At 35.3% G+C, this 17500-nt stretch overlaps 1 protein-coding gene across 2 annotated transcripts in view; it reads left to right on the top strand.

Annotated features, from left to right (window-relative positions):
* Positions 1-17500, top strand: part of LOC135197249 (inter-alpha-trypsin inhibitor heavy chain H4-like) — a 446440-nt gene that overhangs the window by 336529 nt on the left and 92411 nt on the right. For both annotated transcript variants that reach the window (XM_064224346.1, XM_064224345.1), the window contains exon 3: positions 3037-3147. In XM_064224346.1, coding sequence (XP_064080416.1) covers positions 3037-3147 — 111 coding nt within the window. The remainder of the gene's footprint in view (positions 1-3036; positions 3148-17500) is intronic.

Raw genomic sequence — 17500 nt, 5'->3', positions numbered from 1 at the left:
TTTAAGTCACCCCCCCGCTGATAATCTTCCTTTAATCTTCTTAAGGTTGGTTGAATGAAGACGTTGTCGATCGTGTCCGAAATCCATCCTCCTTTTGAGATGTTCATTACCTGCCTCTCTTTTATTAAGGCCGAGTTCCATCATTTGACTCTTGTACCGGCAGTTGCTGCTATAAAATTACACGTGACAAATTCCAGTTTATTCTATGGTTATGTTCATTTATTTATGGTTGAAAATAGCCGAGTTCTGTTGTCCATACCTAACTGACCGTTTTGTGTTGTATTAATCTCTGGGGAAGGGATTTACCTGTAATCCGATGTAAGATTGGTCACAGTCCTGGCATGGGATTTCGTATACCCAGAGTCCTTTGGAGATGTCTTTTGTTGGACGTTAATCAGGGATTTGGCTAAGGTGTTTGGGTAAGTAAATACAAAAGGGTGGCGATTTTCCGAGGGGGTTGGTTATTCTCTTAATCGTGTCCCAGGTGGGGAATTATTATTTTTATTGTTGGGTGTATCTCTGGTCTTGTCTTTAGGGGGTCGGTAGAAAATTACGTTAGCTTTGTGAATTGCTTTCTCAATTATATGGTCAGGATATTTTAAAGACGAACAAAGTTGCTTGCGAATTAGTTCAAATTCTTTTTTCCAGGAATTCTGGGGAACAAATTCGTAGGCTCTTAAGAACAAGTTACTAGCTACACCTATTTTGATAGAAATGTCATGATAGCTAAAGTAGTGAATGTATGAAAGTGAGAACGTTGGTTTTCTGTATATGGTAAATTTGTATTCTGTCGTATCTTATCTCTGATTATAAAACATCAAGAAAAAGGAATTTTGTTGTCTGTTTCCCATTCAACTTTAAATTTGATGCTGGGCACTAACAAAAGACATCTCCAAAGGACTCTGGGGTATACGAAATCCCATGCCAGGACTGTGACCAATCTTACATCGGATTTACAGGTAAATCCCTTCCCCAGAGATTAATACAACACAAACGGTCAGTTAGGTATGGACAACAGAACTCGGCTATTTTCAACCAATATAAATGAACATAACCATAGAATAAACTGGAATTTGTCACGTGTAATTTATAGCAGCAACTGCCGTACAAGAGTCAAATGATGTGAATCGGCCTTAATAAAAGAGAGGCAGGTAATGAAACATCTCAAAAGGAGGATGGATTTCGGACACGATCGACAAACGTCTTCATTCAACCAACCCTTAAGAAGATTAAAGGAAAGATTATCAGCGGGGTGACTTAAAATGGCTTGTTTGTGGATGGACCTCTTGGTATAAATACCACCTTTTCTGTAAACTTTCTCATTCATCTACCTGAAGAGGGAGACAGCAGTCTCTGAAATATGTACTTTTTCTCTATTTTGGTGTTTTTAGGGCTCCTTTTATTAGATGGAACTCTGTTGTTACAGAACATTTTTACCAGTCATATATATATATATATATATATATATATATATATATTATATATATATATATGTATGTATAAATAAAGGTTTTTTGCCACGAAGGAAAAATGAAAAGCGAGTGGCCAAGCACTTTCGGTCTAGTGCGACCCTTTACTCAGGCAAAGGGTCGCACTAGACCGAAAGTGCTTGGCTATCTCGCTCTTCATTTTTTCCTTCGTGGCAAAAACCTTTATTTTATTTATACATAGCATCACGTTTTATATACTTCGTGATAAAGTTATTCATATTATATATATATATATATATATATATATATATGATATATATATATATGTATATGTATATATATATTATACTTTGTGCTCCAGTCGACCTGAAAAGAGATATTTTTTTTGTACTTGGTGGTTATTAGTCGACTGTGGAGGATAGAACCGAAAAATGTACACCTCCTCTTATTAGTCTCCTGAAGGGGTGGAAAAGATGTATAATATATATATATATATATATAATATATATATATATATATATATATATATATATATATAGGTATACATTAGCATCCACCTCTGAATAAATTAATTCTCTCTCTCTCTCTCTCTCCTCTCATCTCTCTCTCCTCTTCTCTCTCTCTCTCTCTCTTCTGTATATGTATATATATATATATATATTATATATATATACATATATATATATATAATATATATATATATATATATATATAGATATATAATATATATATACATATATATATATATATATATAATATATGTATATATATATAATATAATATAAAGGTATACGCCACGAGGGAAAATAAACCAAACGGGCATATACCTTTATTTATGATTTTATCACGTTGTCCTAACTTTCGTGATTCAGTTTATACACACACACACACACACACAACACACATATATATATAATTATATATATATATATATATATATTTATAATACATACATAAATATGTATATGTATACATAAATATGTATATATATTTAATATGTATACAACATACATCACGCACCAATAAAGAAAGCAGTCACTACCTGATACATCTTTAATCATACATAATCCCGAACTATACATAAGATACATATTACAGGTAAACAACATCCCCCCTCCATTGCATATACATGGCATCAAATTGGCATCAGCGTGCTTGCAACTCATTCCCTCGCTAAATTACTCAACGCTCCACTCACCACATCAAGCAAAATGATAAATACGTGATTAAAGCCTCCGCCGACCGCTTGCTTGCTTGCTTGCTCGCTTACTTTCTTGCTTGCTTGCTTGCTTGCTTGCTTTCATCATCGGAATGGTTTGGCGTGTCATCTTTTCACGAGGTTCTGCTCAGTTGGCCTGGAAGGCGGTTGATGGCAATGATTTTTTTTTTTTTTTAATTGTAATCATTTTTTGGGTTTGGGAATGATAGCGAGTGTAAGATATTGACAGGTGTTCTCTCTCTCTCTCTCTCTCTCTCTCTCTCTCTCTCTCAGGTGTATAAAGTAGGAAATAATCAGCTCTCTTTCTTTCTCTCGTACATTACTCCTATCTCACCGTACTCTTTACGGACACCTAACCATACGTTTCATTTTTCATCTCCCCTACAGAGAAGCGGGTGGCCGAAACTATACGAGTTTAGTACGCGAAAAGGAGGAGGCGAGACGGACGTACGAGAAGGCTCGCAGCAAAGGCCAGAACACGGCCATCGTCCATCAGAAGTGAGTATTGGGACCCTTTCTGTGTTTCTAAACTTCACGGGGTCAAGCCTCGAGTGATCTCGCATATTTAGTTTCGCTGACTTCGAGGAGGAAGCCCACAAACTCCTTTCTTGTTGTTGTTGTTGTTACTGGGGTGTTAGGAAAGATCCATAAAGAGCCTACAAAGGTCTGAAAAAGTTGTTTCGCGTTGAGTTAAAGATACAAGAATTTAAGGAAAGGGTATTTACGATTTAATTAGGATGAAAATGAATAAAAAAAATAATCAATGTGCATGTTCGCGTTGAGTTGAAGATACGTGAATTTATGGATGGGATATTTGTTATTTATTGATTAGGATGAAAATGTAAATAGAAATAATTAACGCGGCTGTTGAGCAGTACAGAAATATTTCCAATTAAATGTAGTGTATTCATTTTAATTTTCGTTCGTGAAACAACGCTCTTCTGCCCGTAGATTTTAGTATTTATTATGTTTTTCTATATTTACTTAATTTGAATATGCATGTTTGCCTGCAACTTACAAAGTCCTTTTATAAATCATCCCATCGCGAATCAATATAAATTTTCCCATGGGTAACGTCAGAAGTAAACAGAAATGAAAAGAGGTAATCAAAAAATATAAGAACAATGATTTATTTTTCAAATTACTTACGTTCTGCAGTATAGCACAAATTTAGAACATATTATAAATGATTATAAGATACATTTTATATTCGGCTTTCTCCCCATTCAGTAGTATGCTATTTTGAAAGAAAGTTTATTTGTTCTATATACGCAGCGTAGATTCGCGAATTTCAGGTTATGTATCATTCGGTGCGATATAAATAACACGTTCGGGGTTTCGCGTTTATTTTTGAATACATTTTTTTCTTTTGTGAAGACACTGCGGTTTGCAAGGATAATTCAATTTGTAGTATATTCAGCTTTATAAAGGGTATACTGGGCTGGTATAATACTCTAAAAAGATCATTTGAATTTCCAGCCTTTGTGCAAAAGGACCATTTTGGATTATGATTCAACGTAGGGATAAATACATTACAGGTTTACGCATACATACACATTATGTATACATAGAACAATCACATATTACAGAGTCAGTTTTATACATACATACATACATACGTACTTAAAAACATACATACATACCCAGTCATATACTACTCGATCAATTTTATACATACGTACGTACATACTTTCATACATACATACATACATACATAACACTTAACCATTCATATATAGTACAAGATCACTTTTATACATACATACATACATACATACATACATACATACATACATACACTTAACCAATCATATATAGTACAAAATCAATTTTAGACATACATGCATACGTACTTACACTCACATACTTAACCAATCATATATTACAGGATCAATTTTCTACATACGTACGTACATAAACACATACATGCACTTAACCAGTCATATATTTCAGGATCAATTTTGTACATACGTAAATATACATACATGCTATCATATGCTCGTAGGATCAGTTTTATACATCCATAAGCATACATTATACGAGTAATTTTATACATACATACATACACAAAATCAGTCATATATTACTGGATCAATGTTCTACATACGTACATATACATACATCCCATCATATGCTTGTAGGATCAGTTTTACACATCCATACACATACATTATAGGAGCAATTTTATACATGCATACATACATACATGCACAAAACCAATCATATATTACTGGATCAATTTTCTACAAAAGTACATATACATACATGTTGTCATATGCTCGTAGGATCAGTTTTATACATCCGTACACATACATTGTAGGATCAATTTTATACATCCATACACATACATTATAGGAGCAATTTTATACATACATACATAAAACCAACTATATATTCCAGGATCAGTTCTAAATGTAAATAGCGTTCACAGCGACGCCATACGCGGCTCTATTGGCCTAAACAGCATGCAAATGACTTCTTCCATTTGGACTTAATCATAAGGAAAGACCTTAAGCAGCTTAGCCCACGGATGTTCTCCGGGTTAATTAAGACCATAACACCGATAATATTCTCAACACCGGACCCCGATATTTCGAACGGAACTTTGGATGAAGGTTATTTTGGATTATATGATTCCAGGTTTGGGAGAATTAGCGTTGGCGAGTTCTCGTGATTCAAATGGTTTCATTTTTTTTTTTTTTTTGAAAGTTCTCAAGATAAAAATGTTCGCTTTTGTTTTTAACTGTAAAGTTCTCTAAGATCAGTGATGCCAATTTGGTTATATTCGTTATTAGGTGGATATGATCGGGTGTTGTCAAATATTTTCTTTTAAATTTTGAAGTATTTCATTGGATTTTTAGACATTTATCTTTAATTTTGACGTATTTCAACCAATTTTGAAATGTTTCGTTTAATTTTGAAAGATTTATTTTTAATCTTGAAATATTTCAACTAATTTTGAAATATTTCGTTTGATTTTGAAATATTTCGTTTAATTTCTAAAGATTTATTTTTAATCTTGAAATATTTCAACTAATTTTGAAATATTTCGTGTAAGTGGGAAATATTTCTTTTCAATTTAGAAATATATCTTGTAATTTTGAAATATTTAGTTTGAATTTTGAAATATTTCTTTTGAATTTTGAAATATTTCTTTTCAATTTAAAAATATTTCTTTTCAATTTATAAAAATATTTCATGTAAATTTGAAGCATTTCTCTTCGATTTAAAAATATTCCGTCTAAATTAGAAATATTTCGTCTAATTTTGAAATACTTCCTTTAATTCTAAACTATTTCGTTGAAAACGAACACCAGCCAGAATTAGAGTAACTCCAGCAACTCACATCCAATTTGAACTGTTTAAGAACCGTCGTCCTTTGCCGAAAAAGATACGAGACAATACTGAGAATCCGCTGTAACTTCATAATCCTCGGGATCCTCTTCATTAGACGCTGGACTCCTCCTCTCTTCCAAGACCTCGCTGGAAGCAAACAATCTCATTTGAAATTAAAATTAAAATTTATTGTGACTCCTGAATTCTGCCGCTTGCTTTTTTCCTCGAGCGAGAGAGAGAGAGAGAGAGAGAGAGAGAGAGAGAGAGAGAGAGAGAGAGAACTTATTAAACTTCAGGAGATTACAGCGGATGAGAACAGCTAGGGAGGGAAATTACAACCCCTTGGAACTCCAGGCAACTAACAGCTCTTTCGCAATCATGTCCGGGATATGACGGTCTTGCTGTTCCGAAGTTTCAGGGAGGATATATATATATATATATATATATATATATATATATATATATATATATATATATATATATATATATATATATATATATATTCTCTGTTTCTCTCCAACCATTTGATATGACTTTGATTATCTTTTGTTAAGAAAATACTCACGAAAATGTAAGATTATACAAATATCTATTTATTTAATTTCCAATTTAAACGGGCAATGTATATGTGTGTATATATATATATATATATATATATATAATATATATATATATATATATATATATACTTACACACACACACACACACACACATATATATATATATATATATATATATATATATATATCAATACATACATACATTGCCAATTTAAACTGGTAAATAAATAGAAATATGTATAATCTTACATATTCGTGAGTATTTTCTTAACAGATAACCATTGTCATATCAAATAGTTGGAGAGAAACAGAGAGAAAACGATAAATGGCCAATAAAGAGGTAGACACCGAGGAAGAGACAGGCAGACAAATGTCTATTTTATAACTTCCTCTTTATCCAGACTTTCATTATCACACTCCCTCTTTTTTCATCGTTCTCGGCTTCCGTTCTTTTTCTTGGGCTTAACTCTCATCTTTATTAGGTCATCATTCATTCGCGGCTACGTTAATGCCTCATGGTCGTGTTAATTATGTCTTTATTGCTTTTTTTTATTCGCTAATTTCCATATTTATTATCGTCCTTGTGCGTTTATATTCATTCGCCATCATTACAAGAATTAATTTGCACATCTTTCGCGTCTTTATAGCTGAACACTTTACGTTCCCCCAGGTATCATCTCTCGATCTCTCGAAGTCCTTACAGACTTCACCTTCAGGAGCGATTCTGTAACTGACGACGCCGTTTCCTGTTCACAGATGGAAGCCATTCCTGCTCCCGGGAGCAGTCGTATGAACCATCATTCTCTCTGAAATTCGCTCTGTTTTACGGAGCGTCATCTTTCAGCCATTGACATTATCCTTCATCTTTCTCTTGCGCCTGTGAGTCTTCGTAAGCGAACCCCATTACATTTCTAGGAGTCGTATAAACCAGGTTAGGTTTTCCGTGAAGTCTCTCTCAGGGAGGATTTATTTGACAAGATGTGCTGTTCTTCATAACATTTTTTCTGAATGTCTCCCCTCTGGATTCCAGCGTGCGTTCGTCCTCTCGTGAGAGATTTTCTCCTGTGCTTGCCGGGGTGATGATAATATCAATAATCTTGTCGGAGATTACTCCTGTTACTGTTAGGATATCAGTATAATATTCTTAATCTTGTTGGTGATTACTTCTGTGTCTGCTAGGATATTACAATAATAATACCAGTAATCTTGTAGGAGATTACTTTTCCTTTAGGATACTTATATAATATTCTTAATCTTGATGGACATTACTTCTGATCCTGCTAGGATAATAATAATACCAATAATCATGTTGGAGATTACTTCTGTTTATGCTGGGATAATAACACCAGTAATCTTGTTGGAGATTACTTATATTCCTGCTTGGACAATGATAATAATATCAATAATCTTGTTGTAGATCACTTTTGTCCAGCTAGGATAATAATATTAATATCAATAATGGAGAAAATAGTTTGATAGAACCTACCATATTGAGAATATGATTACGAAGCTAATAATAATATTAAGCAGTTCGGAAATTGTGTAAGAGCATCAGCCACATTGAGAATATTATGGTTATTGCGATATTTTTATCAACATCAACGTTACGTAAACCCATTTTTATTATGAATACAGTTACGTCAACCAACTTGACAAAAGAAGCTCCATTTTGAATAAGAAAGGATATCAGTGTCCGCCACAAAGCGCGGAAAGAGATTATCCTACCTGACCACCCCACGTCGACATGATCTAAACAAATGGCGGTTGGATTAGCTTAAGGACTTTGGCCTTTCATAACTGGAGTTTAGCTGCTCTCCCACTCCCTTCCCTCACCTACTTCTCCCCTCCTCTCCCCTCCCTTTCTTCCTTTTCCCCCTCTCTCCTAAATTCACTCCCAAATTCCATCGTGTCCTTTTTGATCGAAGCAAAACGAGGTGTGACCCAGGCAGGAGAGAGATAAATAGATAGATAGATAGAGAGAGAGTGAGAGAGAGTTTTTTTTCTACCCTCATAAAATGTTTCAAAATCTATCGTGTCCTTTTTGCTCGCAGACAAAGGATATATGATCAGGGGTAGAGAGAGAGAGAGAGAGAGACCAGAATAGTTTTTATCTCTAACCATTCTCACTTCCAACACGTGTTGAGACTGCACACACACACACACACACTCACACACAGTGTTATCTGTAACCAATCACAACGTCAATGTGTGTTCTCTCTCTCTCTCTCTCTCTCTCTCTCTCTCTCTCTCTCTATCTTTTGTGTGTGGCCCGGTCCTTTCATTCATAATCCGCCTATCATCTTTTTCAATTAGGTGTGATACGCCCCGCCTCCTCCTATCGGCCTATTGATCGGACGGCAAGAGCTGGCGCTGCCTCAGGCGTTGCTCTTGACACTAAAGTAAATTTGTCTTAGAATTTTATTGTTTTTTTTTTTTTTAATACTCACATAAATAATTTTTTTTTATTTGAATCTCTCCTTGTGAGATACGAGGTGCCATTGCATGACCTTGAGTTTATTCTAGAACGAATTCTCATTTTAATAATAATAATAATAATAATAATAATAATAATAATAATAATAATAATAATAATAATAATGACGCTTCAGTAACTGATCATGATCCAGTCAGTGATTTGTCATCGCCCTGGGAGAGGCGCGAACACGTGACGTCTGAGTAGCATACCACGACACTAACCACTATTACAGCGACCAGTATGAATAAGACTGAATTCACTTTGTGATTCTGAAGCGCGTGACCGAAGTATTTTCTCGGAATAACTTATGATTCCTTATTGAGCTTTTTTTTTTAACTTAACGATTCCGTATTTCTTTGCTAAAATGCTAATAAATAGAACTATATATATTCCGGAGAATCAAGATTAATTCATATGAATGAGCCCGTTCTGTCTTTCGTCTTTAAAACGTTGATAAATAGAACTAAATCTTTCGTAGATTCAAATTTTATTTATATGAATTTCACGTCTGCCAGAATCATTCACGCAACACGCAATATCGCGAAGAAAAAAAATTCCATATTAAACTTCAGGAACCAAGTCTCCTGGAATACAACCATCTCTCTCTCTCTCTCTCTCTCTCTCTCTCTCTCTCTCTCTCTCCTCGAGCCCTTTCCAGTGACGTCACACACCTCTCGAGAACGACACTCGATTAGAGAGGGAAGGGCCTAGACGGAGTCGTCGATATCTAGTCGTTTTACGTCGTCGGGAATGCAAAGTCCCGAGATGTATGTATACTATAGTATATTCACATCTACCGTGCATTTGATGTCTAGGCCAGTCCCTTACGACGCTCCTGATTTTCTATTGATAAGCCAATCACAGGGCTGGAAACTCTCAGTCTCTCTCGAGAATTCACATGGGTAGGATCTATGTTCCACTTCTCCTGATGTATACGTCTTTCAGGGGAGGTGGAACATACATCCTACTTATGTGAATTCTCGAGAGAGCGTTTCCAGCCCTATGATTGGCTTATCAACAGCCAATCAGGAGCGTCGTAAGGGACTGGCCTAGACATCAAATGCTCGGTTGATGTGAATCTACTATAATATTGTACCAGCCCCGGTTTTCTTACTATGCCCGTGGGTTAGGTTAGGATATTCCATACAAGTGTTTGACACATAATTAAGAAGATTCTATGGTTAGTTTTGAAGATATGGCGGCGCGCTTCTTTCAGGGAAGGTCCCGGTACCCGGTTACGGTTGGGGAAGATGCCGGCGAGACAGGAAGGGATATGTGTGTGTTTGTGTGTGTGTGTTTGAGTGTGTGTCCGTCACGCGAGCTTCCCATCGGTCACGTATCAATGCTTCTCTCTTAATTTGAGATGCACGTCATGTTTCCAGCACTCTAAATTGATCCATTAGCGTTTAAGGGTTTGAGATAGCTTTATAATGGCTGGTCTAATTCAAGTTTATTTTTACACATCGTTTTGTATTTGAGTCACGCGCTTTTAAGTCGTCTTTTTTTTATGTGCTGTTGCCTTTTCCCAAGTTCCATTTTAAGGCTTATAAAGAAATGAGTATTCTTTGACAATTCTGTCATCTATTCCTATATATAATATATATATATTTATATATATATATATATATATATATATATATATATATATATATATATATATATATATATATATATATATTATATAGAGGAGGACAAGATAATACATTTATTGCCGACGCGTTTTGTAACACACAGTTACATCATCAAGGCTAAAAGAGAAACAACGCAAATTACATGAAATATAACTTTCTAAGAGTCTCAACAACTATACAAAAAACCTACATAAAATCAATGCAATTAATTTTTTTAATATATTTATATACATATATATATATATATATTGATATTTATTTTATATATATATATAAATATATATAATATATATATATAATATATATGATATTATATTATATATATATATTATATCCATAAAGTTCTCTCTTCTGTACCAGACATATTACGTTGTTTTTCACCATCATTTGCAAACCGTTTTGCGATCCCAATATAGCACGCAAACAGAATTCTAATTACGACTGAAAGGTCGCTCAAGGCTACGCTAATACCTCACTCAGACATCCGTTGTCTCACTCATCTTGCAACGAAGCGCAATTTAAGAATATGTAAAGAATATGTGTCTGGAATGAAGAATAGTGTCTGTGATTATTCTTAGCTTGACGACGAATAGTGTCGATGATTATTCTTAGAATATACGACGAGTAACTTGAGCTTCTTAACAACGAGACACAAGGAAAGAATATGTGTCGGGAACGAAGAACAGAGCCTGTGATTATTCCTAGGTAAATGAAGAATAGTGATTATTATTAGATTTCCGACGAAGATCTCGAGTTGCTTCCGTCCTGCGCTGACTGTAATTAACATTTTTCATAAATTCTATTTCCTGTGACTGACACTGGTTCTACAGTATTATTCTCACAAATATAAATACAAATATAAATATTATATTTAGGTAACACGGGCTGTCAATTCCACGTATCTTGTCGTTGCCACTAATATGCTTATTACAGTAGATTATTATGCTGCTACTAATAATATTATTTGAGTAACTTCTTCGGGTACTACAGTAGTTATTGTTGTCATTACCGCTGGAAATACTGCTACTGTAGCTTCTGACAGTAGTACTGGACTTTATTTAATTTTCCAGGGACTATTTTACAAAAGCTAAAAGTCTTTACATGGAAGATTCAATAATACATTGCCTTGTTCTGCTTCTACTGTAACTGCTGTACAGTAGCTATTGGTGCCACTTGGTGCCACTACCTCCGTTAACAGTGATACAGTTGCCTCTGACAACAGTGCCAAAGGGTTTCTGATTTTCTAGAACGTATTCTGCCCTAGAGCAAAGTCCTCTCACGGTAGATTCTGACAAGGAAACCAGAAATCTCTGATTTTCTAGAACTTATTCTGCCCGAGAGCAAAGTCCTCTCACGGTAGATTCTGACAAGGAAACCAGAAATCTCGGATTCTCCAGAACGTATTCTACCCAAGAGCAAAGTCCTCATAGTAGATTCTGACAAGGAAACCAGAAATCTCGGATTCTCCAGAACGTATTCTACCCAAGAGCAAACCTCATAGTAGATTCTGACAGGGAAACTAGTGTTTCTCTGATTTTCCAGAACGTATTCTGCCCGAGAGCAAAGTCCTCTCACGGTAGATTCTGAAATCTATGATTTTCCAGAACGTATTCTGCCGAAGAACAAAATTCTCTCAGTAGACTGACAGGGAAACCAGAAATCTCTGATTTTCCAGAACGTATTCTGCCCAAGAGCAAAGTCCTCTCGCGGTAGATTCAAGGACTGGCGATCAATCTCACGTGGTCGCCTTTAAGACCGAAGTCATCATATCTTTTCACGCGGTCTTTCCAGGAAACTGGAACGCGGAAGCTTATACGGACAGAGGTCGCAATTACTGGATAGCGATATTTCTTGTTGTTATTGTGGGCAATTACGTCTGTTTTGCGGCATTATGGCCGTCATTATATGACGCTTAGTTTCTTATTAATTTTCGCGCGTTTTTTTCTTTTTTTGGAATACTACTAATTAAGACAGCTAATTATGCGCGACCTTCGCTTTTGTTTAATTATTCAGGGCAGTGTGATAATCATAATTCTTGTGTTAATTGTTTTGATGTTTGCTTTTCCGTCATTTTTTTATATATAATTTCAAGTCCTCATTTAGAATCATTTTTCGCATCGTGATATTCTTCTTTTCACCAATGGCGCTGTTATAATAACGTCCCATTTGCTTGTAATTATAAACGATATATTAGTATTATTATCATTATTATTATTCAGAAGACGCGTTCATTCGAAAGCAGTAAGAGAAGGTAACAGGTAATACAGAAATAAGTTATTCCATGATAATGGCATTGTAATTTTTTCATATTTATTGAGAAAGATGTGTCATGGACAGCTGTTTATAATTCATACTTAAAACATGACGGCCCGGGATTTACTTTTGGAGATTTATTTAGTTTTTGTTGTTGGCAGGATTACTCAGAAACTTACGAGTGGATTTGCATGAAAATTTCACCTAAGTTACTAAAGTTTGAGAGAAATAGGAATGTAACTTGTGGGAGAGAGGACATTGTCGGGGATTGAATTGGTCTTGGCGGAGGTTTGCGATTTTTCTTAGTTTTTTTTTTACATGAAGCTAAGTTCAGTGGAAGTTGTCGCTTGGTAAAAGAAAACTATTTTGGCGTCTTTGTCTGTCCGTCCGCCCTCAGATCTTAAAAACTACTGAGGCTAGAGGGCTGCAAATTGCTAAGTTGATCATCCACCCTCCAGTCATCAAATATACTAAATTGCAGCCCTCTAGCCTCAGTAAATCTTTTATTATTATATTCAAAGTTAAAGTTATCCATAATCGTACTTCTGGCAGCACTATAGGTACCAGCAGCACAGGCCACCACCGGACTGTGGCTGAGTTTCATGGGCCGTGGCTGAGCCCACCGCCAGACAAAAAACTCGATTGGATTAAATATACGCCGAACTCGTTTATTTGTTTGTGCGTATATTGAAATATATAACAAAGCAGTGAGATTTATATCCAGTAATTCATCCACAGTGAAAAGTATTAAAAAACTTTTTTATTTGTTATCGTTCTATAAAATCGTCCATATTTCGGAAAAAACAGAAGAATACAGTTTTATTCTCTCAGATTTATTGAGCTCTAAACCATTTTTGTAAAGCTTATGTTTAACTGGATTGCTTGGCGCTACCCAATAACATTGAAGGAAAAAAAATCCTTTAAATGTATTGGAGTAGTTTATTACAACAAGCACGCGAGTTGTAACATAGATGGAGATTACATTTTTTAAAATTTTATTTTGTGTTTTTTTTTTAAGGGGATGGAAGGGGTTGTTTGGGGAGAGGGAAGGAGGAATGAATTGTGTGTTTTTTAGATGTTTTTCCATCTATGGGGAAGGGTAGAAAAAGTGAAAGGGAGCAATGGAGTTTTTTTTTTTTTTTTTTTTTTTTCTTTTTTTTTTTTTTTTTTTTTTCCTTTGGATGTTTTTTTTTTTTTTTGTGTATAGAGGGGAGGTTTGTTTTTGAGAGAGATTTTTTTTTATGAGATCTATATATATATAGGGGAGGTTTTTGTTTGGAGAGAACTGGAAATTTTTTTTTTTGGGTTTTTTTTTTTTTTTTTTTTTTTTATTTTTTTTTTTTTTTTTTTTTTTTTTTTTTTTTTTTTTTTGAAAGGAAAGGATAGAGGAGGGGATTTGAGAAATAAAATATGTGCATTTTTTTTTTTTGAATTTTTGTTTTTTGTTTTTTTTCTATGAATGAGGGAATTGCCTGGTAGAGGGAGAATGAATTTGTGTATTTTGTTTTAATTATGTGTGTTTTTTAATCGCGTTTTTTCTGTTATTGGAGAGTCGATAAGAAAAAATACTGACTTTGTTTTATTATGGATTTTTTATGTATTTATTTGGGGGGGTGGGGGGGGGTAGTGTCAGGGGGTTGTTTTAGGAAGCAAGTTGAGGAGGAGGGCATTATCTTGGGTAGGGGCTAGGGGGGAAGGAATGTGGGGAAAGGGAGGGGGAGGGGGGAGAAACGCAGGAAGGTTAAGAATGATCAAGATCGATACCGTAGCGTGACTTCGGTCAGTAACGCAAATCGGAGGTGATAAGAATAACAATTTGAACTCGTGAGTTCTCGTAAGCGCTTAAGTAGTTGTGTTTATTCATTCAATAATTCGCTTCGCCGTAAATTTATCGTCTGAGAGGCATTGGGGTTTCGTGGCTTAATTGTGTATGTGTCTTAAATATATATATATATATATATATCTATATATATATATATATATATATATATATATATATATATGTAAGATATGTATTTGTATGTAAATGTATATATACTATATATATATATATATATATGTGTGTGTGTGTACCATAAATAATCTATTTTTTGATTATTTATGTATTGGAATGTGTTCATTTAAATTTATACACACAGTACACATACATACATACATACATATATATAAACGTATATGTATTAGTTTATATTATATATATATGTATAACATATATGTATATAAATTCATATATGTAATACATATATAAATAATACTTCTAAGTATGTAATATACTATAAATACTACCCTTAAAACTTATTTCACTAGCCTCCTATTCAAAAAGAGTCTCCTCTAATTCCCCTGTATTTAATTCCGCTAACGCAATTTTCATTCCTCCTTCTCCTGTCAAACAACCTCTAATATTCCCATGTTCCTCCCCCAAGAAAGAGGCACTTGTTTAACTTCTGGCATAATGGCCTGAGTATATTTGAAAGGGGTCTGGGGGCTGGGGGGTGGGTGGGGTTGAGAGTCGCCATTATTCGCGTTACGGAAGATCCCTGAGAGCGCAGGAAGAGTGTTCGTTTATTTTAATCAGACTCTCTGGGAAAAATCATGCCCATTTACACCATCATCGACCGTAGTGTTCTGCAGGACGCGTCACTTTGTGTTCGTATTGATGAATTTGGTCATTCGATTTGTGTATAGATTTTTGGCATTATGCCAAGCGCTGGGGCAACTATAAGGCCATTCAGCGCTGAAACGGAAATTGACAGTAAAAGGTTTGAAAGGCGTAACTGGAGGAAAACCTCAAAGCAGTTGCGCTATGAAACCATTGTTAGGAGAGGGTAGACAGTGAGATGGAAGATAGAGAATATGAACGGAGGTACAGTAAAAGGAATGAAAGCAGTTGCAGCTATGGGCCGAAGGGGCGCTGCAAAGAACCTTAAGTAATGCCTACATTGCACCGAATGAGGTGCACTGACGGCACTACTCTTCTACGGGGTTGGTCATTCGTACATATATACATGGGTTAAAATTTTAATAAAATACACTTAGCAGCGTGAGTCGTGAAATAGAGAAGCCAATCCACTGGTATTTATATTTTTTACATATATTCAAAGACAAATCTTCACAGAGCGCTTTCGGGAAACTGTTCGACTTCCCCATTCACTCGAACAGTTTCCCGAAAGTTTCTGAACAGATCTACCTTTAAATATATATGTACATAATATGTAACTGCGGATTTGTGTCACCATTGGCTGAAATGATGTGATTATATTCTTCAGTGTTCGTACCTGTGTTAGGCAACCGTGTGATTAATCATCTGTACATTTAGGTATTTTGAAATATGTTCTCGTGTAGTTAGGTACCATCTGGCTTATACATAAGATTGATATTGTTATTCCTTTTTTCATAATTACATATAAGCCATTACTGAAAGGCCTGCAGTGATTTACTTGTAAATATAAATTAATTTATGTATATATATATATATACTATAATATATAAATATATATATATATATATATATATATATATATATATATATATATATATATATTATATAAATATATATAATATATATATAGAGAGAGAGAGAGAGAGAGAGAGAGAGAGAGAGACGAGAGGGAGAGAGAGAGAGAGAGGCGCGCGCAAGCATTCAATGACTAACAAAGACCCTTTTATGTATTATTCTATTTCCACACCATTCGTTCCCGCGGACCCTCGATGTTATCACTTGCGAATCCATTGTTCCAGCTTACATGGTCAATGTCCACCTTTTTTTTATGGGCGCGTCGAACTCCCCAAAGCGCCCTCGTATTTGGATTGGGAAAAGGGGAACTCTTTACTTCCAACTTGTGGCCTCTAAACACCCCCCTCCCTCCCAATTCCCCCTCCTCCTCCTAATCCCCCTTCCCGTATTCACCTTTACCCCCCTCATAAATACCTGTAATGGTCGCATGGAAATTGCAGCGGTGCCCAATGGGAGGGTTTTCAGCGAATGTCCTGGTTTTCGGGCGTCTTCTATTGGGGAGGCGAATGTTTACCTCCAGTGCCACACCGCCACCACCTGGTGGACCCCTATGTCCCCGATGGAATTGGACGACGGAGAGAGAGAGGGAGAAAAAAAAAGGGGTCCCTTTCTCTTTTTCTCTTCGCCTGCTTATTTTTTCCTCTGAAGGCCCCACCCCCCTTGTTTAGACTTGCTTTCTTTCTCGTCTTTATCTTCTCCTCTCTCTCTCTCTCCTCTCTCTCTCTCTTTTTTTTTTTTTTTTTTTTTTTTTTGGCTACTTTCCCGCTCTTTCTCGAATTCCCTCTTCCTCCCCCTCGTCGTTCTCCTCGGAGCCTTTCACTGTAGTGCAGTGAGACTCATTATTTTGTCCACCTTTTCCTATTTCTCTCCTTCCTTTAGTTTTGGGATTTAAGCAGATGCAACATTTGCTATTCGTGGCTTTTTTTTATTGTGGTCAACATTCCACTTTTCTCTGAATGTCAGATTTTGTTGACGTAATTCTACCCCAAAGCAATATTCCTCGTATTTTGAAAATTTACGTACATTTTTATCTGTTCATTTAAACATTCGATTATTAATTTTTCCTTTTTTTATGAACTG

Source organism: Macrobrachium nipponense, chromosome 18, assembly GCF_015104395.2.
Source record: "Macrobrachium nipponense isolate FS-2020 chromosome 18, ASM1510439v2, whole genome shotgun sequence".
NCBI lineage: Eukaryota > Metazoa > Arthropoda > Malacostraca > Decapoda > Palaemonidae > Macrobrachium > Macrobrachium nipponense.
The sequence above is the reverse complement of the archived record's forward strand: the minus strand, read 5'-3'. Positions and strand labels throughout refer to the sequence as shown.